Source organism: Melanerpes formicivorus, unplaced genomic scaffold (assembly GCF_026170545.1).
Source record: "Melanerpes formicivorus ecotype bairdi unplaced genomic scaffold, bMelFor1.0.p_v2 SCAF_1, whole genome shotgun sequence".
NCBI lineage: Eukaryota > Metazoa > Chordata > Aves > Piciformes > Picidae > Melanerpes > Melanerpes formicivorus.
Window position 1 is genome coordinate 58,815,332 of NW_027142353.1, and position 23,145 is coordinate 58,838,476.

Sequence of the window (23,145 nt, forward strand, 5' to 3'; positions counted from 1 at the left end):
ATTGGATGATCTTGAAGGTCTCTTACAACCTAATATATTCTGTGATTTTGTCTGTGAAATAATGATGGACGTTGTGACTAATAACAACGCTAACGTAATTTGGAGAGCTTCTGGCCACTTGTGATCTGCTCAACCCAGATATGCTGAGGAAGCTGAAGGGTTTCAAAATCTTCAGATGTTATTTTTAATAAAACAGTCTGCCATAACAGTATTAACCCTTTAAGGCCTGGCTCTCTACATATGGTGTTGTCTTTAGAAGCATTGATCAGAGGTCTGGGGTGTTATATCTTTGCCTTAGTGTTGTATTTGAGTTTTCTGGTTTTGTTTGTTTGTTTGTTTTAGTTTTAATTTTAAAAATGTTTATTTTTACTTTTATTGTTTTTATTAAGACTAGCTTGGTTGTGGAAATGTGAAATAAGTTGATATGCCTGTTGTCTTTAAACTGAATTATAGTCACTCCTGAGTGATGATGAGCGCTGGTAGAAATTATTCAGTGATTGTAAAGAATATTATTTTCATTGTTTTTCTCAAGAAAAGGGAGCTCAAACAGCATCAACCACACTGGCTGCTGAAGGTCTGCTCCTGCTCTTTCAATTACAGGATAGTGATTGAAAGAGATCCCTGCCTGATTTGCTTCAGTATGTAATATTTTGAGAGAAGAAGAAAAAAAATGATCTATGGCTTTTCATTCAGTTCAAAAGAGAGAAGAACAGTCCACAATTTCATAATTGCCTAGTGGGTAAAGTATTTATCCAGTAACCTGGAGACAGGGGTTCAAAACCTCTTTCAAGCTAAGGATTTTGAACTCACTCTCCTGTGTTAAGAGTTTAACTAGGCTGTGAAACATTTTAGTGGGAACATCCATTGGTTCTGTAGAAGCTGAGCATCTGGTGAGCATAAATGCAAAATCAGTGAGTAAGAAAGAGGAAACCTTTCTCCTTAGCTCATGCCCCTAATCTCCAGGAATGCAGGAAGAAACAAATTCTGAGGCTTTAGCATTTTTATCATCATGGCATGAAAGTTAGGAATCGTTTAAGAGAAGGGATCAGAAAGCCTTCCCCACAGATCATTTAACACACAAGGCTGTAAGGGACTTTCTAGTACTCGTCTGTCTTTCTGCTCTGTGGCTTATGCCTTGCCCTCTGCACAGCAACTCATTTTCACAGAGTGATACCTGTTTTGTAGTACTTTGTAGGGAGCTTCACAATAGCCCATGATTTTAAAAGCAATATAACTTTTGTTGTTGTTGTTAAACTCTTTCCTGCAGTCAATGGAGATATTTCAGTCACGATTAGAAGAGGCTGAAAAAGTTGCATCCAGAAACAAAGACTGTGATAGAATTGGAAGATGGAAGAGAAGTGACTCTTCCAAAGGTGAGAAAGAGAAGACAGAACAGCATATGAGAAAAGAGACAGGAGATGAAGATGATAGGGGATCTGCTAGAGAGAAATACGGCAGGAGATGGACACAAGAAGACAAAGGTTATAAAAGAGAGAGGTCAAGAGAAGACCAAGAACGTGGACACAGTAGCACAGACTCAGTAGCGAGAGACTACAGCTCCAAAGCAGGAAAACACTCTGATTTCAAACGAAGCTGGGAAAAAAGTTCATCTCTAAGCAACATGAAACACAAATTTCTGAAACCCTCTGATGATGATTTACCATCTTACAATGCATCTAGAGACTCTAAGTCACAACAGTCCTCTTCCAAAGAGCCAGCTCACAGCTCTTTGAGCAGTCGTTTCCAAAAGCCTAGTGAGGATACTGCACTGTGGACCAAAACACACAGAGAAGATGTCCATGAGAAATTGATGTCTGATCAAAAATCATCAGGTAGAAGGGAACAAACTGATGACAGTAGTTGGGAGAGAACTTCAAGTGAGGAAAAAGAGAAGTCACCGCAGGAGTACCTGAGTGATATACCTGAGAAGAAACAGAAGTTAACTGACAGTACACCATCATTTTCTAGGTATTTTACAAACATCTTTACTTGTCTTTTATTTGCTGTATTTTTTGTGAATCTTTATGTTCCTTGTGACAGTATTAGGTCAGATCTCCTTAGTTAGGAGGAGGTGAACCTCCCAGCCTAGGGATGGCTAAAACGGTCTGCTGTGGAAGTAATGAACAGTCCTTACTTGCCCTCTCTCCTCAGCATATTTGAGAATTGTTAATGATAGATTGTCTTCTACTTCATTATAAATGTTCATTCACACTGCAGTAGAACTGGCCTCTTGGTCAAAACCCCTGCAGAACAGTAACTTAACAGAATTTATAAAAGACAAACTGGAAATGTTAGAAAGTGCTGACTAAAAATTCAGCTAATTAATACAGCAGGGATAGGTTTGCCACCAGTGAGGTGAACTCATGCTAAAGTAGTAGTAGCATATGAAAAATAGTAGAGGGTGTTGATTGGAAAAGTGAATTTTCTTTGAAAAAGAGGCAAAACTGCGTAGGAGAGGGAACACAAACGTGTTTGGAATCTCAGTTTGCCTGGCTTGCTTTTGTGAAAGCCAGCACAGAATAGTAAGGAGTGATGGTCAGAAAAGTAAGTTCTAGACAAGTGAGCTTTTGCTCTCCTCAAAGGTGCCTGCATGACCAGCTTACTGGTTCTTCAAGTGATATGAGTAATGTGGTTATTACTGTGAATGCTTTCCTTCAGATCTTCCCAATAATATGTAACATGTACAGAAGTATTTTTGAATCAAGATGGTGTTATTTAATTGCTTGGAGAACCTGGACAATAAAAACTCTTGGTTGTGGGGTGTAAGAAGGATGATTTCAGTTGGAAACAGCATTTGATGAATATGATGAAGTGTAAGCCCTTTCGTATGCTTATGTCAGTTATTTGTGTTGATCTGTTGGAGGGTAGAAGGGCTCTCCAGAGGGGTCTTGACAGGCTGGACAGATGGACAGAGTCCAACATGATGGCATTCAATAGGTCCAAGTGCTGGGTGCTGCACTTTGGCCACAACAACCCCATAGAGCGCTGCAGGCTGGAGTTGGAGTGGCTAGAGAGCAGCCAGGCAGAAAGGGCCCTGGGGGTAGTGGTTGACAACTGGCTGAACATGAGCCAGCAGTGTGCCCAGGTGGCCAAGAAGGCCAATGGCATCCTGGCCTGTATCAGGAATAGTGTGGCCAACAGGAGCAGGGAGGTCATTGTGCCCCTATACTCAGCGCCAGTTAGGCCACATCTTGAATACTGTGTCCATTCCGGGCCCCTCAGTTTAAGAAGGATATTGAGACGAGTCCAGAGAAAGGCTATGATGCTTGGGAGAAGTCTGGAGCACAAGCCCTATGAGGAGAGGCAGAGGGAGCTGGGGTTGTTCAGCCTGGAAAGAGGAGGCTCAGAGGAGACCTTATTGAAGGGAGGTTGTAGCCAGGTGGGGGTTGGTGTCTTCTCCTGGCTGGCCAGCACCAGAACAAGAGGACACAGTCTCAAGCTGCACCAGGAGAGGTTTAGGCTGGATGTTAGGAAGAAGTTCTTCCCAGAAAGAGTGATTTGCCACTGGAATGTGCTGCCCAGGGAGGTGGTAGAGTCACCATCACTGGAGGTGTTTTGGAAGAGACTGGATGGGGTGCTTGGTGCCATGGTTTAGTTAGATTAGATAGTGTTGGATGATAGGTTGGACTCTATGATCTTGAAGGTCTTTTCCAACCTGGTCTGCTCTATTCTATTCTATTCTATTCTATTCTGAAACAGCATTTGATGAATATGATGAAGTGTAAGTCCTTTCTTATGCTTATGTCAGTTATTTGCAGAAATCTTATAGCAGGGGTACGAATTTAATACTTAATTGTTGGATTCTTGCAACAATATGTTAAATGTATTTATTTGATTTGTAACTATTCCTTCATGTAGTATTTGCAGATATCTCACTATGTATTTGTAAAAAGAAGTTATTCATTAGATCAGTACTGCATGACTATCCAGAAACAGGTAGCTTACTTACACAGTTCTTTGCATTATATAGGTTGGGTATGTTTTCCAGATTTGACTTGCTGTATTTTCTGCTTTAATAGGACCCTATGAAATTTACATTTCCTTTGATAGTGGGAAGATAGATTGCATGCAGTTCACTTAATCTAATGTGTTATTTATTTACTTGTTAATTTTTAAAGCATGAGTTTGAATACACATCGTGGCAGGCCCAGTTCCCATTCTGGCATGAATAGTTTGTGTGCGCTACGGGAAGTCACAGTCAGAAGTGTTTGTCATGTCCTGTTTTAGTGTTTATTTTAGTATTAGCCTGGGCATTACTTTGCTGGGAAATAAGAAATATATCTTTATAGCTGTTTTAGTTACTCTGAAAAAGAGGTCTTGTAGCATTAAGCCTGTGATGTATGAGACATAGTAGACTTCTGAATTTAGACTAGACTAGACTAGACTAGAATAAACCAGGTTGGAAGAGACCTTCAAGATCATCGTGTCCAACCTATCAATCAATCCAACTCACCTAATCAATTAAACAATGGCACCAAGCACCCTATCAAGTCTCCTCCTGAACACCTCCAATGACGGTGACTCCACCACCTCCCCAGGCAGCCCATTCCAATGGGCAATCACTCTCTCTGTATAGAACTTCTTCCTAACACCCAACCTAAACCTCCCCTGGCACAGCCTGAGACTGTGTCCTCTTGTTCTGGTGCTGGTTACCTGGGAGAAGAGACCAACATCTGCCTGTCCACAACCTCCCTTCAGGTAGTTGTAGAGAGCAATAAGGTCACCCTTGAGTCTCCTCTTCTCCAGGCTAAGCAACCCCAGTTCCCTCAGTCTCTCCTCATAGGGCTTGTGTTCCAAGACCCTCACCAGCTTTGTTGCCCTTCTCTGGACTTGTTCCAGCAAGTTCACATCCTTCCTAAACTGAGGGGCCCAGAACTGAACACAGTACTTGAGGTGTGGCATAACCAGTGCAGTGTACAGGGACAGAATGACCTCCCTGCTCCTGCTGGCCACACTGTTCCTGATGCAGACCAGGATCCATTTAGTGATCCTCTTTGTTTTTCTATACATTGCATTGGAGTGCCTGGGGTTCTTACCACTAAAATGGACTCTGTAAACTTACATGACTTCAGTCAGGTACAAGATCTGCACAATCCACAGGTGTTTTCTGCCTGCCTTGGATGGTACATTGGTTTACATAAGGAAACACAGGTATTCCTGTAAGGAGGAACGCTGAGTGAGTTCAGAGAGTGCATCTGTGTGCAGTTCAAAGACTCCATGAAAATGAAAATACACAGAACTACCTCTGGAAAAACCCTGCCAAGAAGCTTCTTTTTCATGCACAAAAAGGCATGATTATACATGGTTAGGGTCTTATCCTTCTTTTTAAATATCATACATTTAAAAAAACCCAAAACACAAAGTTCACTGATTAGCACAAATAATCTGTGCCAATCACATAATCCTTTAGTATGTCTACCTTCCTTTTCATTCCACAGTGTGGTGTCTAGTCATACAAATAGAGCATTTTGTTTAGTTGTCTGCTTTTTTGTGGGGTTTTTTTGTTTGTTTGTTTTTGAGGATGGGGGAAAGTGTGGAGCTGGATGTTTCTTTGCATGTTTACCTCAGCAAGCAAGTAAGCCCATATCCAGCTGCTTGCTCATTCTCCCTCCTGCAGAGGGAATCAGAAGAACAAAAGGGGGAGAAACTCCTGTATCAATAAAGACTGTTTAACAAGTGAAGAGACAAAAAGAAGTGATGCAAAGGTAGTAACTCACCACCTCCCATGAGCAGACTAATGCCCAACCAGTCTCTGAGCAGCAGCTACGTTGGAAGGGCTGCACTGCCCATATTTTATTGCCGAGTGTGATGTTATATGACCTGGAATAGCCCTCTGGCCAATTTGGGTCAGCTGTCCTGGCCATGCCTCCCCCAGCCTTTTGCCCACTGCAGCCACCTTGCTTGGGGTGTGCAATGAGAACCGGAGAAACACTTGAAGCTGTGTAAGCAGTGTTGAACAACAGCCAGAACACTGGTGTGTTATCAGTGCTGTCACCAGTTATGTCCAAAGCATGGCACCATACAGGCTGCTATATGGAGAGTATGAGCTCCATCCTAGACAGACCTAGTAGGGCATGTAACTATTGAGTAGAAGTTTAGTGATACCATTGCCTCATGAATGTGTCCTGACAAGGGTGACAAAACTAGTGAGGGGTTTGAAGCACAAGCCCTATGAGGAGAGGCTGAGGGAGCTGGGGTTGCTTAGCCTGGAGAAGAGGAGGCTCAGGGGTGACCTTATTGCTGTCTACAACTACCTGAAGGGAGGTTGTAGCCAGGAGGGGGTTGGTCTCTTCTCCCAGGCAACCAGCACCAGAACAAGAGGACGCAGTCTCCAGCTGTGCTAGGGGAGGTTTAGACTGGATGTTAGGAAGAAATTCTTCATAGAGAGAGAGATTGACTATAGGAATACGCTGCCCAGGGAGGTGGTGGAGTCACCATCACTGGAGGTGTTTAGGAGGAGACTTGATGGAGTGCTTGGTTGCATGGGTTATTTGGTTAGATGGTGTTGGATGATGGGTTGGACTCAGTGATCTTGAAAGTCTCTTCCGGTCTGGTCTGGTCTGGTCTGGTCTGGTCTATTCTATTCTATTCTATTCTATTCTATTCTATTCTATTCTATTCTATTCCTATTCCTATTCCTATTCCTATTCCTATTCCTATTCCTATTCCTATCCTATTCTATTCTACTCTATTCTATTCTTCTACAAAAAGAAGCAACTACTCCTTTACTTTTTTTGGTTGTTGTTAGTTCAATAATGGTGATTCACTTTTTATTGCAAGTACAAAAGCTGTACCTTTAGCTTTTGATTACCCCATGTATTAAGTGCAATGCTAACTGTAACTGGACAAAGCTGCAAATTGGGGGAAATTGAATTGTGTGCGGAAGCAGTTTGCTTGTTCAAGCTTAAAGAATTTGATTATTGTGATAGAAAAGATAATTCTTTGCTGTTCCTCACAGAAAAGAACTGAGCACAGAAACTATTCACCTGATACTTTCTTTTGCATGTGTGTTCTGGTTTAGTGCTGTTAAACCGAATTGTGCATCTTCTTTGATATTTTAATTCTATTTCTTAGCCAATACAATTACTGAGCTGATTTATTAGTGAAGTGGTGATTATTTAAGCCTGGGAAACCATATAGCCATATAGCCTCTGCCTATTGACTTAGTCAGCTGCCTGAATATGAGCCAGCAGTGTGCCCAGGTGGCCAAGAGGGCCAATGGCATCCTGGCCTGCATTAGGAATAGTGTGGCCAGCAGGAGCAGGGAAGACATTGTGCCCCTGTACTCTGCATTGGTTAGGCCACACCTTGAGTACTGTGTCCAGTTCTGGGCCCCTCAGTTTAAGAAGGACATCGAGACACTTGAACATGTCCAGAGAAGGGCAACAAGGCTGGGGAGAGGCCTTGAGCACAAGCCCTATGAGGAGAGGCTGAGGGAGCTGGGGTTGTTTAGCCTGGAGAAGAGGAGGCTCAGGGGAGACCTCATTGCCCTCTACAACTACCTGAAAGGTGGTTGTAGCCGGGAAGGGGTTGGTCTCTTCTCCCAGGCAAGCAGCACCAGAACAAGGGGACACAGTCTCAAGCTGCACCAGGGGAGGTTTAGACTCGAGGTGAGGAGGAAGTTCTTCACCGAGCGAGTCGTTCGTCATTGGAATGTGCTGCCCAGGGAGGTGGTGGAGTCACTGTCCCTGGAGACGTTCAAGAGGAGACTGGATGTGGCACTTGGTGCCATGGTCTAGTCATGGGGTCTGTGTTGATAGTTTGGACTTGATGATCCTCGAGGTCCTTTCCAACCTTAGTTATACTGTGATACTGTGATACTGTGATTTCTCAGTTCTTTTAAGCTCCTGTACGACCCTGTCTTCTTCACTAGGGAGTGGTAGAATTTTGTGGGAAATTTTGCCTTTTTGGAACATTTCAGGTGTGACTGTATGGGGTAGTTATCTGTGGGGAATCATTTATGAGCTGGTGCTATTTTTTTCTTCCTAAAATTTCAAGTCATGGAATACATGTACTCCCTCAGTGGTGCTGTCAGTCACAGAAAATAAATCTGCATTGATGTGGAGGCTTGGATTAATAGGTGTTGCTGGTTCAGTTCCTCATCTCTCATGCTGACAATGTACCTTTAAAGTTTTATGCCTTACAAAACACAGAGTTTCTTCAGCCTATAAATCAAAGTGCTTTGAACAGTTATGACACAGGGTAATTAAAAGTGCTGATTGGATGTCCAAGGGATCTCTCCAGAGGATAAGTCCATCCAGCTAGTGTTTGCTGGAAATCACAGTAATGTGGCTGGTGCAGAGTTTAATTTGAGGCAAGACAAAAAAGCAAATCAAAACAATGTCTCTAGTGTCAGAAAGTTCAGATGATTCAAGCTCTCTGGCACTGCTTAAAAAAAAAGCATATAATATGAAGAAATAAACATTTCCTCCCTTTACTGAAGTAGTCTGCCTTACTTTGAAAAATACAAGTTAAGGAGAAGTGAGAACTTAATCTTTGAGGGTTTTGTTTCTGGTGAATGTAATGTGAATGTTACTGCTGAGTTTTGGGGCTTTGGATTTGGCATCTCCAAAGCAGACAAAACCGACTTTGGTAATTTCCTCAGGGCTGAGGAGATCTGGCAGTTAAAGGTGACAAAGTTCACCTTCAAATCCTGCAAACATTAACCATATTGAGTAGTGAGGGGATTCTTCCTCCCTCTTTTATTTCCTCTGCTCCCTGCCCCTACTCCCAAGTCCCCATATTCTTATATCTCTTTAGTGTTTAGGGTTAGTTGTTTTTAGTCTTTCCTAAGGTTAGAGGAAAAACCCCTCAAACTTGTCATAATTCTTAGAGACCTTATTTATTATTGTAAGAACTCATACACCGACCTTTTAATACTAAAATTAAGATACAGTGCTCTTTATTACTAGCTGTGGCTTCTTTAGGGAACTTCCTATTTTGAAAAGGGCACCTGCTAATTTTCCATCGAAACTTGACCATATCAGCCATAACATCCTTAGAAGAAGAGCATGTGCTGTGCACACATGGAGAGTTTTCAAGAGGTGGAAAGCCATTTGGTGTACAGGACCTTTGCTTAAGCTGTGAAGTAAAAACATGACCAAAGCCTTTAAAGAAGAACTACAAAATGGTTTAAATTACTCTTTCTGCTCTATTTCCAACCTGGTCTATCCTATCCTATCCTATCCTATCCTATCCTATCCTATCCTATCCTATCCTATCCTATCCTATCCTATCCTATCCTATCCTATCCTATCCTATCCTATCCTATGCCTATTCCTATCCTATCCTATCCTATCCTATCCTATCCTATCCTATCCTGTCCTATCCTATCCTATCCTATCCTATCCTATCCTATCCTATCCTATCCTATCCTATCCTATCCTCCTTGTGTTTTGTCTGCTAATACATGCTACTGGCTTTTGACTGGTTTTCATGCACAGAAAATGGTCACAAATAGCACTTACATCTTAATTGTTCTCAAAAGCAGGAGGAGACATGCCTTATAAAAAGTTTGTTCAGGCTTTTTGGTTTGAGTACTTGGCAGCTTCTGCAAAGACATTTCCATATTAGGTTGTTGCCAATTTTTTGGCAATGTGAGCACATGTACTGGTACAGTAGGCATATAAAAATTAGTCAGGTGACTACTACATTGTGTTTCCTGTGGGTTTAGTATTGCTGGTGTTTTGCAGTTACACATCAAAAGATGAGCCACCTCGGATCCTAACTGAAGAGGAGATGAACAGACTGGGAGCAAGGATTGTGAAGGCAGAACTCATGGGAGATATGGTAATGTCTTCAAAAATTGTCATGTGTCCTGGTTTCAGATGGGATTTTCTTCCCAGTAGAATCATAGAATCAATAAGGTTGGAAAAGACCTCAGAGATCATCAAGTCCAACCTGTCACCACAGACCTCATGACTACTAAACCATGGCACCAAGTGCCACGTCCAATCCCCTCTTGAACACCTCCAGGGACGGTGACTCCACCACCTCCCTGGGCAGCACATTCCAATGGCTAACAACTCTCTCTGTGAAGAACTTTCTCCTCACCTTGAGCTTAAACCTCCCCTGGTGCAGCTTGAGACTGTGTCCTCTTGTTCTGGTGCTGGTTGCCTGGGAGAAGAGACCAACCCCCACCTGGCTAGTTGTAGACAGCAAGAAGGTCTCCCCTGAGCCTCCTCTTCTCCAGGCTAAGCATGCCCAGCTCCCTCAGCCTCTCCTCATAGGGCTTGTGCTCCAAACCCCTCCCCAGCTTTGTTGCCTTTCTCTGGACCCAAATAAGAGTAATTTGAATTAAAAATTGCAGATATTTCTGTGGGGAGAGTGCGATTCTTCTATTTCTCTACCATTTTGTTTTGACCAAAACATGTAGCAGAAGCCAGCATTACAATTTCACTGTTGATTTTATGTGGACATGCACTCTGAATTAGCCTAATTAATCAACAAACCCCACCATGTAAATAATAAAATAATGAATCTTTGCCTTGCTGCTCTCTAAATATTTTTTCATGGGCTTTCTCTGATGAGATTGAAAATGTAGCTTGTTTAAACAAGTTCATCACACACCAGAACAGATGGTTATGTGACACCATGTCCTGGTGGCTGAAGCTCAAGGTTGACCATGTGAGACAAACACATTTTGCATCCGTTTTTGTTGCTGACTTGCTGCTCAGTGTTGGCCAGATGACTTAATTTAGGGTGGCAAGTGTAGGCATGATTGTTGGAGTCCAGTCAATGAAACTGATAGTGTTCAGAGTAGAAATGGTTGTATTTCATATAGGTTAATAGGTTGCCATCTGGCAATTCCTAGCAAACAAAGATATTGTACAATGCTAGAATTTATTGAACAGACAGATGGATGAGAAAGCAGGATCATCAAAACCAATTTGTGCAAAGCTGTAAACAATTCTCATTTTCCACCTCTTGTACATTTTAATACCCAGAGTAAGGTCTTAAGTGCCAAGGTTGGATATGCAGCATAGAGATACATGAAACCAGGGAGGTGGTGGAGTCACCATCCCTGGAGGTGTTCAAGAGGGGATTGGATGTGGCAGTTGGTGCCATGGTTTAGTAGTCATCTATTTTCCTTATACTGTAATTGCATTTTATTACAGTATCACAGTATCACAGTATCACTTAGGTTGGAAAGGACCTCGAGGATCATTGAGTCCAACCTGACACCGCAGACCCCATGACTAGACCATGGCACCAAGTGCCACATCCAATCTCCCCTTGAACGCCTCCAGGGTCGATGACTCAACCACCTCCCTGGGCAACCCATTCCAATGCCGAATGACTCGCTCGGTGAAGAACTTCCTCCTCACCTCGAGTCTGAACCTCCCCTGGCGCAGCTTGAGACTGTGTCCCCTTGTTCTGGTGCTGGTTGCCTGGGAGAAGAGGCCAACTCCCTCCTGGCTACAACCACCCTTCAGGTAGTTGTAGAAGGGTGGTTGTAGCCAGGAGGGAGTCATGACCTCATTGCCCTCTACAACTACCTGAAAGGTGGCTGTAGCCAGGAAGGGGTTGGTCTCTTCTCCCAGGCAACCAGCACCAGAACAAGGGGACACAGTCTCAAGCTGCACCAGGGGAGGTTTAGACTCGAGGTGAGGAGAAAGTTCTTCACCGAGCGAGTTGTTCGTCATTGGAATGTGCTGCCCAGGGAGGTAGTGGCGTCACCATCCCTGGAGGTGTTCAAGAGGAGATTGGACGTGGCACTTGGTGCCATGGTCTAGTCATGAGGTCTGTGTTGATAGGCTGGACTCGATGATCCTCGAGGTCTCTTCCAACCTTAGTTATACTGTGATACTGTGACAGGTTGGACTTGATGATCTTTGAGGTCTCTTCCAACCTTGGTGATTTTGTGAAACTGCATAGCAAAAATGTCTGAGATATTTCCCTAGACCCATTGCATACATATGTGCGTGTATACATACATCTGTATATTTTATATATATATTAAATAAATGAAGGGATATACAGCATAAGATGGAAAGGTTGTACATTTGATGTGTTCAGCCTTCCTTAGCTTTCTCTACCTAAACCAGTGTCTATGCTTAACTACACAGAGCATTTATTAGGATAACTAAGTGATGTTTAAGCATAATTTTCTGATGTTTTTATGACAATATATACTTTTATCCTTTCAGTGCCTCTGTTCTGAACAATTTTTTCTTCCATTTTATTGTCAGTAAAGAGTAGTGGGAATTGCATTGACATCTTTTCTTTAGTCTTTTATGCCATTAAAGTGTAAGAAAGTACCAAACATGAAGAAATGGAATGGTTAATTCTGATGTTTTCTTTAGTCTTCTATGTCATGAGAGTTTTATAAAAAGCACTGAACTTGAAGAAATAGAAAGGTTAATACTGATGTGAAAGGTCTCGAGAAGTTTTAAATGTTTAAATTAATGGGGTGCTGCCACTTTCTTTGAAGGAGTTAGCTTCAAAACTTCAAGAAGAGCTTGAGAATGCTCGTAAACTGAGAGAGACTCAAGGGCAGCTTCCAGCCAAGCCTGGAAAAGAGGTAAGGGGAAGTACTCTTCTTTTCTTTGTGCTAACACATTGGTACAGGCAGGCAGCAACTGAATTACAGAGAACATGAAATGTACTTAAGAAAATTATGGGGTGTGACTTTAGGTGAGTTACTGTTCAAACTGACTTTTGTTGTAAACAAAACTTTTTTGATTGTGCTTCTGCAGCTTCCATAGGATTTTTTTTTTCCTGGTAATATCTTCTCAGCAATTAAATGTATCTTCATAGTATCATAGTATCAGTCAGGGTTGGAAGGGATCACAAGGATCATCTAGTTTCAACGCCCCTGCCATGGGCAGGGACACCCCACACTAGATCAGGCTGGCGAGAGCCTCAGCCAGCCTGCTCTTAAACACCTCCAGGGACGAAGCCCCAACCACTCCCTGGACAACCCATGCCAGGGTTTCACCACTCTTATGGTGAAGAACCTCCTCTTCACATCCAGCCTGAATCTCCCCACCTCCAGCTTCATTTCATTCCCCCTAGTCCTATCACTACCTGACATCCTGAGAAGTCCTTCCCCAGCCTTCCTGTAGGCCCCCTTCAGATACTGGAAGGCCACAATTAGGTCACCTTGGAGCCTTCTCTTCTGCAGACTGAACAGCCCCAACTCCTTCAGTCTGTCCTCATAGGAGAGGTGCTCCAGCCCTCTGATCATCCTCGTGGCCCTTCTCTGGACACGTTCCAGCACGTCCATATCCCTCTTGTAATAGGGGCTTCAGAACTGGACGGAGTACTCCAGGTGGGGTCTCACCAGAGCTGAGTAGAGGGGGAGGATCACCTCCCTTGACCTGCTGGCCACACTTCTCCTGATGCAGCCCAGGATCTGATTGGCTTTGCGAGCTGCAAGTGCACACTGAGAGCTCATGATGAGTTTTTTGTCCACCAGCACCCCTAAGTCTGGTGTCCACCAGCACCCCCAAGTCATCCATTAAAAGTAAGACTGGTAAGTGTTGTGTTACTGACTGTGCTGACTGTTAGATAGCTCTGATGTCTGAAATAGCTGACACTTCAAATGTTGCTCTTTTGGAGGGGTGATGTTCAACAAATGGATAGTAATCTTCCATATCAACTTTGATACAGCTATAAGGCAGCAGGGTCAGTACCTTCATTTGTGAGCTCTGTCGTCATGATGGTGAGGAGACTTAGGCAAAAACTAATGTTCTTTTCCAATTTGGCCCCAGTGAAAATTCCGTTGCAAGTCAGCTGAGCTTGAAAAGCTACTAATGTTTTTTGAAAAGGCTTCATCTCAGACCTGGAAGAAATAGGGAATCTCATCAGTGCTTATAGATATCTAAAGGGTGAGTGTTAGAAGGATGGGGCCAGTCCATTTTCAGTGATGTCCTGTGATGGACAAAGGGCAGTGGGCACAAACCAGAATGCAGGAAGCTTCACCTAAACATAAGGAAAAATTTCTTTACTTTGAGGGTGATAGAACACTGGAGCAGGCTTCCCCAGAGAGGCTGTGGAGTCTCCTTCTCTGGAGACTTTCATAAGCTGCCAGACACATTTCTGTGCCACTTGAACTAGGCTGACCTACTTTAGCAGGGGCTTTGAATTATTTGATCCCCAGAGGTCCCTTCCAACTCCTACCCTTCTGTGATCCCCCAGGAGAAAAATAATTCAGAATTTAAAACTGGAAAGTAGAGAGCATGTTATGGGTGGTCCTTAGAAATACTCATGGTGACCTGTTAATTAAAAACTGAATCACAAATAACAGTTTGGGATAGCTTTACTTTTTTGCCACAGTCTGATTTTATATTTTAGTGATAAGACTTTTGAAATTAACAGCAGGCAGTCATTACAAAAGTATCAAATGTATATACTTGGCTTTTTTAATTGTTTTTTTCTTCCTGAAAATTCAAGTGAGACATGTTTCGTGTGAGGTCTCTTGGTCCAGATCTTCATCCTGAAGCAAGTGGTCTCACAGTTTATGCTTTTTCCAAGTGACAGGCTGCTCTGGAACAGGGAGATTCCACCTTAGTATCATAGTATAGTATCAGTCAGGGTTGGAAGGGACCACAAGGATCATCTAGTTCCAACCCCCCTGCCATGGACAGGGACACCCCACACTAGATCAGGCTGGCCAGAGCCTCATCCAGCCTGGGCTTAAACACCTCCAGGGACGGCGCCCCAACCACCTCCCTGGACAACCCATTCCAATGCTTCACCACTCTCATGATGAAGAACTTCTTCCTCACATCCAGCCTGAATCTCTCCACCTCCAGCTTCATTCCATTCCCCCTAGTCCTACCACTACCTGAGATCCTGAGAAGTCCCTCCCCAGCCTTCCTGTAGGCCCCCTTCAGATACTGGAAGGCCACAATTAGGTCACCTCAGAGCCTTCTCTTCTCCAGACTGAACAGCCCCAACTCCTTCAGTCTGTCCTCATAGGAGAGGTGCTCCAGCCCTCTGATCATCCTCGTGGCCCTTCTCTGGACACGTTCTAGCACGTCCATATCCCTCTTGTACTAGGGGCTCCAGAACTGGAGGCAGTACTCCAGGTGGGGTCTCACCAGAGCTGAGTAGAGGGGGAGGATCACCTCCCTTGACCTGTTGGCCACACTTCTCCTGATGCAGCCCAGGATCTGGTTGGCTTTGCGGGCTGCAAGTGCACACTGAGAGCTCATGTCGACCCTCCCTTCCACCAGCACCCCTAAGTCTCTCTCTTCAGGGCTGCTTTCCAGCCAGTCACTGCCCAGCCTGGATTTGTGCCACCTTACACGTAGAAGTAGCAAGTGCAGCAGTGCAAGAGTTTGAGGATCCAGAAGGATAAACTGGCAGAGGAAAATAAGTTTGCATCTTTCTGGCCTCCTAATCTGTCTCTGGACTGACATCTGAAAAATGCATACATAGTCCAGGAAGAACCTTACTGAAAAAGAAAAATGTATTGTAGACTATAGTGAAAATATGATCTTGCTGTTCTATAGCTCAGAGGGATTGATTTAGTAATTTCTATTCATGAATATCCTGTAAGATAATTACAATGTTTATTTTACCTTTTTTTGTGCCTGTCCATATTCAGTTTTGCACTCTCTGTGATTATTTACTTAAGCATGAGTCTGGGGAGCTAGGGGGCATGTCCACTCTGTTTTCCATTCCCGTTAAACATGGTGGAAAGAGTTGTCAGCTCTCTTATTCTGCCTTCTTTCTTTATTCCTCTCCAGTGTGAGCTTGCCTTAGCCCCCACTGATCACCTTAGTGTTGTGATTGATACAGGCTTCTGTGGATGATTGAAGAGACACAAAACCAGGGCTCTTTCCTCTCTGAAATATCTTGATTGCAAAGTGTCCACCCTTGTGAGTTCCATTTTGGCTTTCTCTGATGCTCAGGGTCAGCTTACACAATTCCAGACAAATGCTTGTTTTATGGACCTCTTGATCTTGGAATATTTATTTCTATATTAGAGTCCATCTGCCTTGCAGAAACAATCTTCTGTGGAAGCCACAACTTGTTGGCACTCCCACTGGTTTGGACTTTCTGTGGTTGGCATGGCCTGTGTCATGCTGAAAGGTCCTATAACATGGCTTTGCCTTGTTTTAACTTTTCTGTTGGGAGAACTGGGGAGATAAATCAGGCAGCAGTGAATGCAATTCTGAATGCATCTCCCTAGGAAGTTTCTTTTCTTCTTGATTAATTGGACATGGATCAATATCCCAATTCAGTTTGCTATTTGACTGAATGAAGACTCCTGCTAGTAGAGAGGGATGTGCTTGGGCAGCTGGGCTTTGTGCAGAGGACAGGATTAATTCTTTTGACAGTGACACTGGTTTATTCTGCTTTAAAGTGATCAAGAGATTGAAGGACTGTGAAGTGGAAGCTTAAATCCTGGTTTTATTTATTTGTTTGTTTGTAAATGAGAATGAGTTCTAGGCCCCTCAGTTTAGGAAGATGTTGAGTTGCTGGAATGTGTCCAGAGAAGGGCAACAAAGCTAGGGAGGGGTTTGGAGCACAGCCCTATGAGGAGAGACTGAGGGAGCTGGGGTTGCTTAGCCTGGAGAAGAGGAGGCTTTGGGAGACCTTCTTGCTCTCTACAACTACCTGAAGGGAGGTTGTAGACAGGTGAGGGTTGGTCTCTTCTCCTAGGCATTCAGCACCAGAACAAGAGGACACAGTCTCAAGCTGCCCAAGGGGAGGTTTAGGCTGGATGTTAGGAAGAAGTTCTTCACAGAAAGAGTGATTGGCCATTGGAATGGGCTGCCCAGGGAGGTGGTGGAGTCACCATCACTGGAGGTGTTTAGGAAGAGACTGGATGGGGTGCTTAGTGCCATGGTTTAATTGATTAGATAACGTTGGGTGATAGGTTGGACTTCATGATCTCAAAGGTCTTTTCCAACCTGGTTAATTCTATTCTGTTCTATTCTGTTCTGTTCTGTTCTGTTCTGTTCTGTTCTGTTCGTTCCGTTCCGTTCCATTCCATTCCATTCCATTCCATTCCATTCCATTGGCAAGTCTTGCTTTTGTAGTTTGATTTAGACAAGAATTCTACCCCAGGTGACCTTATGATTTCTGATGTGTGTTATTTGTGTGCTTTGCTTTTTCAGGTTTATTCAGGTTTTTTTCATGCTTTCTTTGGTATGGTCCCTGTGTAAGATTTATAATCAAATCTGCTAAGTGAAAACCAGCTTCCTTTTGTGTTGCTGCAAACTGACTTAATTGTGGTTATTTTTTTAATCTGGAAGTATCCTGATGTGATACAAAACTAGGTAAAGCTGGACTTGCTTCATGGTGGTGGATGAATGAAGTGTAAGGGGATGCATCTTTCAAAAGCTGTTTTCAATTCCAAATGGAGTGTATGGCCTTTAAGGAAAAATGCTTCTCAACCTTAAGCCTGCTGCTGTGTTCCACAGCACTTAATCAGTATGTAGGAAACAGAAAGCAGTCTCTGCTGAGCAATTGCTAGAGACAGTTCTTAATAATGATAAATTGTGTTTAAAATACAAAATCAATACAAAATGGATGGAAAGGTGGAAGGTGGTACTTTAAGGAAAATAACATGGTAGAGGATATACTGTCACAGGGTATTTAGAAGAGGAGAGTGAAGCTCTGAAAGAGAGAAACAAATACATGCTATTCTGCCCTGCATTTGGGAAATTGTATGGAAAACACAAATGATTTCAGCATAGCCTATCTTCATTTGAATAACTGAATTTTCTGTGTAAGTCTCTCAGCATTCAGTCTGCTAAAATTCATTTGATGGATAAAGTGTAAGGACTAAAGCAGTGATTGGGATAGGTGCAGACATATATACATACACACACATAATGTATGTAAATATGCCCATATATTTTGCAAGAGATACATACATTCCTCAAAACAGAGCAAAAAACTCCAGAAGCTTTTCTAATTAAGGGTGTGAAACGCTTCTGTGGAGCCTTTTGGACATCTATAGAGCAATAGTCAGCCATTTTGGGAGACTCTGTATTTCACTTTGTAGTAGGCGTGATGCTGCTTTAAAGGAGAATACATTTACCTGGGGGTGCTGGTTGATGGCAGGCTGAACATGAGCCTGCAGTGTGCCCAGGCAGCCAGGAGGGCCAATGGCATCCTGGCTTGCATGATGAACAGTATGGCCAGCAGGAACAGGGAGGTCATTCTGCCCCTGTACACTGCACTGGTTAGGCCACACCTCAAGTACTGTGTCCAGTTCTGGGCTCCTCACTTTAGGAAGGAGGTTGACTTGCTGGAGCATGTCCAGAGAAGGGCAATAAAGTTGGTGAGGGGCTTGGAACACAAGCCCTATGAGGAGAGGCTGAGGGAGCTGGGGCTGCTTAGCCTGGAGAAGAGGAGACTCAGGGGTGACCTTATTGATCTCTACAAGTACCTTAAGGGGGGTTGTAGACAGGCAGAGGTTGGTCTGTTCTCCTAGGCAGCCAGTACCAGAACAAAAGGACACAGTCTCAGGCTGTGCCAGGGGAGGTTTAGGCTGGAGGTTAGGAGGAAGTTTTGCACAGAGGGAGTGATTGCCCATTGGAATGGGCTGCCCGGGGAGATGGTGGAGTCACCATCACTGGAGGTGTTCAGGAGGAGACTTGACAGGGTGCTTGGTTGCATGGGTTAGTTGGTTGGGTGGTGTTGGATGATAGGTTGGACGCAATGATCTTGAAGGTCTCTTCCAACCTGGTCTGGTCTAGTCTGGTCTGGTCTATTCTATTCTATTCTATTCGATTCTATTCTATTCTATTCTATTCTAATTTTCTAGGCTACCTGTTGCTTCTGTAAAAGTAACACTCTCCATTCCATGCTTGTGCTCCTCAGGTGGAGAAAATTTAGATTGCAATGAGAAGTTCATTTAGCTTGGCTAGGGCTTGTCTTCTCTGGTGAAAACTTCCATAGTATTAAGTTTCCTGTATTTTGAATACAGGAATTTTTAAATTTAATTCTAATGTAAATAATGAGGAGGATTTGGTTTCCAGTGCAACCCCTTAGAAACTACAGTTTGATATGTTGAACGTCTGATATGGTGAATGTCTGATGTTTAATTTGGATCCCTGAGGTGCGTTAAAGTCCAGACTGAGAGAGAATTCTGGGCAACCTAGCCCAATATAAGTGAATTTAGTTTTATCTTCTTTTTGAAGAATTGTCACACCATCTTCCAGAGAGGGAACTGAACACAGCAACTTGACTTATACCTCAAATCTCACTTATGATAAAGTACCATCCGTTGCATACCGTTGTGTCTAGTTCTGCATTAAGACAGACAGAATGAAAATGGCTGGTGTAGCAGTTTGGGCTGGGTGCCCTCTGCTGGGTTCATATGAGGGGTACTTCCTGTGTCCAAAAGTCCAGCCCAGAGGGCTGGACACAGGAACCTAGGTATTTCATCCCATAATTCCCTGCACCACTATAAGATCCCAGTGCGGGGTCTGGCACTTTCTCTTTCTTCCCTCGCCGCCACCCGGTAACTTGGGGGAGATGTCTCCCAGCCTTGGGCCTGGCTAGGCCCAAGGCTGGGGGGGATGAGCAGTCTCAGACCTGGCCAGCTGAGACTAGCCTAGCAGTGGAGTGGGAGTTGGGGGAAGAAGGGGCACTGGGGGTCTTGGGTGTACCCTCAGGTGGGGATGGGATGTTTCTGGGTCTGCTATGGGATTTCTTTTGTCACTTCTTCTGGCTCTCTGTAAACATTCACCGCTTCTCATTTAAACTTTCCACCACTTTAGCAATCACTTTGTCTGAGTCATTATTTTTTGCCTGTGGTGGGGAGGGGGTTTGCCCCAACCCAGAGAAATTCTAGAGAAATGACTTGCAGAACAGTTATTGTCTTGAGACAAGAAAAGCATATGACATGAGGAGTAGCTGAGATGAATCAGTTGTGAGAAAAAAATTGAAATAATATCCTATTTGTCCCAGTAATGATAATAGGGAAAAATCAGGATTTTCATCTTTTCAACATTAACCTTTTCAAAAGTAGCTAAAAAATTACAGCAATTTCTTCAGAAAAGAACCAGTTATGTAGAAGTAAAGTGGGGGGGGTGTGTGTGTGTGTATGTACATATGTGATTGTACACATAAAAAACTATCTATTTATCTATATTTTGGAGCAGGAAGTGAAATAAAGAATAATAATCAGGACTTCTGATGTGTTGGGTTTTTTCCTTCAAAAACCCTTCAAAACTAACACCAAAAACACCTAGCCCAAATCACTCTCAAAACTGACATTCAAAATTGTGAGTGTGCCAGCATGTTTAATTTTAGGTTTGGAAATAGAGTCCATCAACACACGTTTTTCTGTGATAAAAATACTTGCTTGTCGTAATTGACCTGTAATATGTTTTAGTAACAAATAGTTGAGAGATGTTTTAATGTGACATACCCAATGCAGAACTTAAATACAGTTATATAGAATGGAATGAAATGGAATGGAATGGAATGGAATGGAATGGAATGGAATGGAATGGAATGGAATGGAATGGAATGGAATGGAATGGAATGGAATGGAATGGAATGGAATAGAATAGAATTCTCCAGGTTGGAAAAGACCTTTGAGATCATCAAGTGCAACCTATCACCCAACACTATCTAATCAACTAAACCATGGCACCAAGCACCCCATCCTGTCTCTTCCTAAACACCTCCAGTGATGGTGACTCTACCACCTCCCTAGGCAGCCCATTGCAATGGCCAATCACTCTCTCTGTGAAGAATTTCTTCCTAACATCCAGCCTAAACGTCTCCTGGTGCAGCTTGAGACTGTGTCCTCTTGTTCTGGTGCTGCTTGCCTGGGAGAAGAGACCAACCCCCACCTGGCTACAACCTCCCTTCAGGTAGTTGTAGAGAGCAAGAAGGTCTCCCCTGAGCCTCCTCTTCTCCAGGCTAAGCAACCCCAGCTCCCTCAGCCTCTCCCTGTAGGGCTTGTGCTCCAAACCCCTTCCCAGCTTTGTTGCCCTTCTCTGGACACATTCCAGCAACTCAACATCTTTCCTAAACTGAGAGACCCAGAACTGGACACAGTACTCAAGGTGTGGCCTAACAAGTGCTGCAGTAATGTTTTTAGAGTTACTATACATAAAGAATAATTGAAAAAATATTTAAAACTTCATCTCAGGAAAGGAGAAGCTGAGACACTTGTCTGAAAACTAGAATGCTGGGGATTAATGATCCTTGCTAAATGCACAGTAAAAAATCTGTGATTTCATTTCAAACTTCAGATGGTGGCGAGATACAGCAACAGATGGCTCTTGGCCTGTTTACTCTCAGATGTTTTCAGCTCCTCATAATTTCTAATTCCTGGTGTTCTGTCACACTTGAATCATGTCTGCAGGATGGCTCTGCCATTCTTTCTTCAGCAAAAGTTGGTGTTTTTCATGAACTGATTTCTCAAGCTCTAACTGGGAGAGGGAATAATGAAGTGGAGATACTTCAGCAGAACAGCTTTCATGTCATTAGTGCCTACTTGTAAAAAACAATAGGTATATACACTCACCAGAAACTGTCTGTCATGAACACTCTTAGTGGTGTCTGTAAGAGAAGATTACACAGATAATTATAAGACAAAAATCTATTGAGGCAAAGTGGCACAGCTTCCTGAATGTAGTTTTTTAGGAAGTTGGGTTTTGCCATTAAAAAGTACTGGAGAAATTGTATCAGTAACTAAACAATGTAAAATCATACTGACTTCAGTGTATGTAACAAGTCTAAAGGGCAGAGCAGATAAAACTTCTAAGAGTTCTAACTGGTAATACAGAAGCTTTAGAGTAAGCTTTGACACTGGAAGCAAAAGCTGTCCGCCAGTGCCATTCTGCTTTTGCATTTGTTGTAGTTTGGGCTGGGTGCCCTCTGCTACAGGGGTGTTTCCTGTGTCCAGAAGTCCAGCCCAGTGGGTGGACACAGGAAATTATGTATTTCTGCTTTCTCCTCACCTCGAGTCTAAACCTCCCCCGGTGCAGCTTGAGACTGTGTCCCCTTGTTCTGGTGCTGGTTGCCTGGGAGAAGAGACCAACCCCTTCCTGGCTACAACCACCTTTCAGGTAGTTGTAGAGGGCAATGAGGTCTCCCCTGAGCCTCCTCTTCTCCAGGCTAAACAATGCCAGCGACCTCAGCCTCTTCTCATAGGGCTTGTGCTCAAGGCCTCTCCCCAGCCTTGTTGCCTTCTCTGGACACGTTCAAGTGTCTCGATGTCCTTCTTAAACTGAGGGGCCCAGAACTGGACACAGTACTCAAGGTGTGGCCTAATCAATGCAGAGTACAGGGGCACAATGACTTCCCTGCTCCTGCTGGCCACACTATTCCTAATGCAGGCCAGGATGCCATTGGCCCTCTTGGCCACCTGGGCACACTGCTGGCTCATGTTTAGGCTTCCTCTGAATAAATTCTGTGTTTTATTAAAAACCCCAAGAGAAAAGATACTTTCAATCCCAAATGGAAAGTTAGAACCTCACTGATGGTTTTTTTGGTCCTCACATAGCCTTGGTAAACCACAGAATCACCAAGATTGGAAGAGACCTCAAAGATCATCAAGTCCAACCTGTCACCACAGACCCCATGACTAAACCATGGCACCGAGTGCCACGTCCAATCCCCTCTTGAAATACACAATATTGAACCTTTCTGGACTTAAAATAATTTACACCTAAAGCCATTTATTAAAGGGTGAACAGTAAGTTAATCTTTTGTGTGTTTAATCAATGAAACACAGTAATTGTGTTCAAAATGAGATTTTGAAAGGAGAATTTGATCAACTAATGACTGTTGGCACTACCCAGTCTTTAGTGTAATTACATGTTAGGTCTCATTAGCCATTGCTACCAACATAAACCAGAAATATTTTATAGCAATAGGCTGTTTAAGAGGAGCAATTAAACTATACACCCATCTCCCTAAAATAAATGAAGACATCTGGGTTTGGGCCAGCACATCTGGGTAATGAGACACTTTCAGCTAGCGGCGTCTTTACAGAGGTTCTTCCCAGCTGCTGCACTGACGACTGTGGAGAGTGAGGCTGGTGTCTGGGATGGAAGTGCAGCTACCAATGACAGTGTTAGCCTTGCTATTCTATTCTGCTTGCCTACGTTAGAAGATGTTGTGGACTCCTTCGTTTTGCAAGTGTTTTGTTTTCTTCCTGAAATAACAGAAGTGCATGAATGGACGCTCAAACAGATGCAGAGCTGACTCTTC

General features: G+C 43.4%; 1 protein-coding gene across 2 annotated transcripts in view; it reads left to right on the forward strand.

Annotated features, from left to right (window-relative positions):
• CWF19L2 (CWF19 like cell cycle control factor 2) overlaps positions 1 to 23,145 on the forward strand; it is an 89,427-nt gene that overhangs the window by 21,360 nt on the left and 44,922 nt on the right. For both annotated transcript variants that reach the window (XM_068144832.1, XM_068144841.1), the window contains exons 8-10: positions 1,268 to 1,968; positions 9,693 to 9,789; positions 12,434 to 12,523. In XM_068144832.1, coding sequence (XP_068000933.1) covers positions 1,268 to 1,968; positions 9,693 to 9,789; positions 12,434 to 12,523 — 888 coding nt within the window. The remainder of the gene's footprint in view (positions 1 to 1,267; positions 1,969 to 9,692; positions 9,790 to 12,433; positions 12,524 to 23,145) is intronic.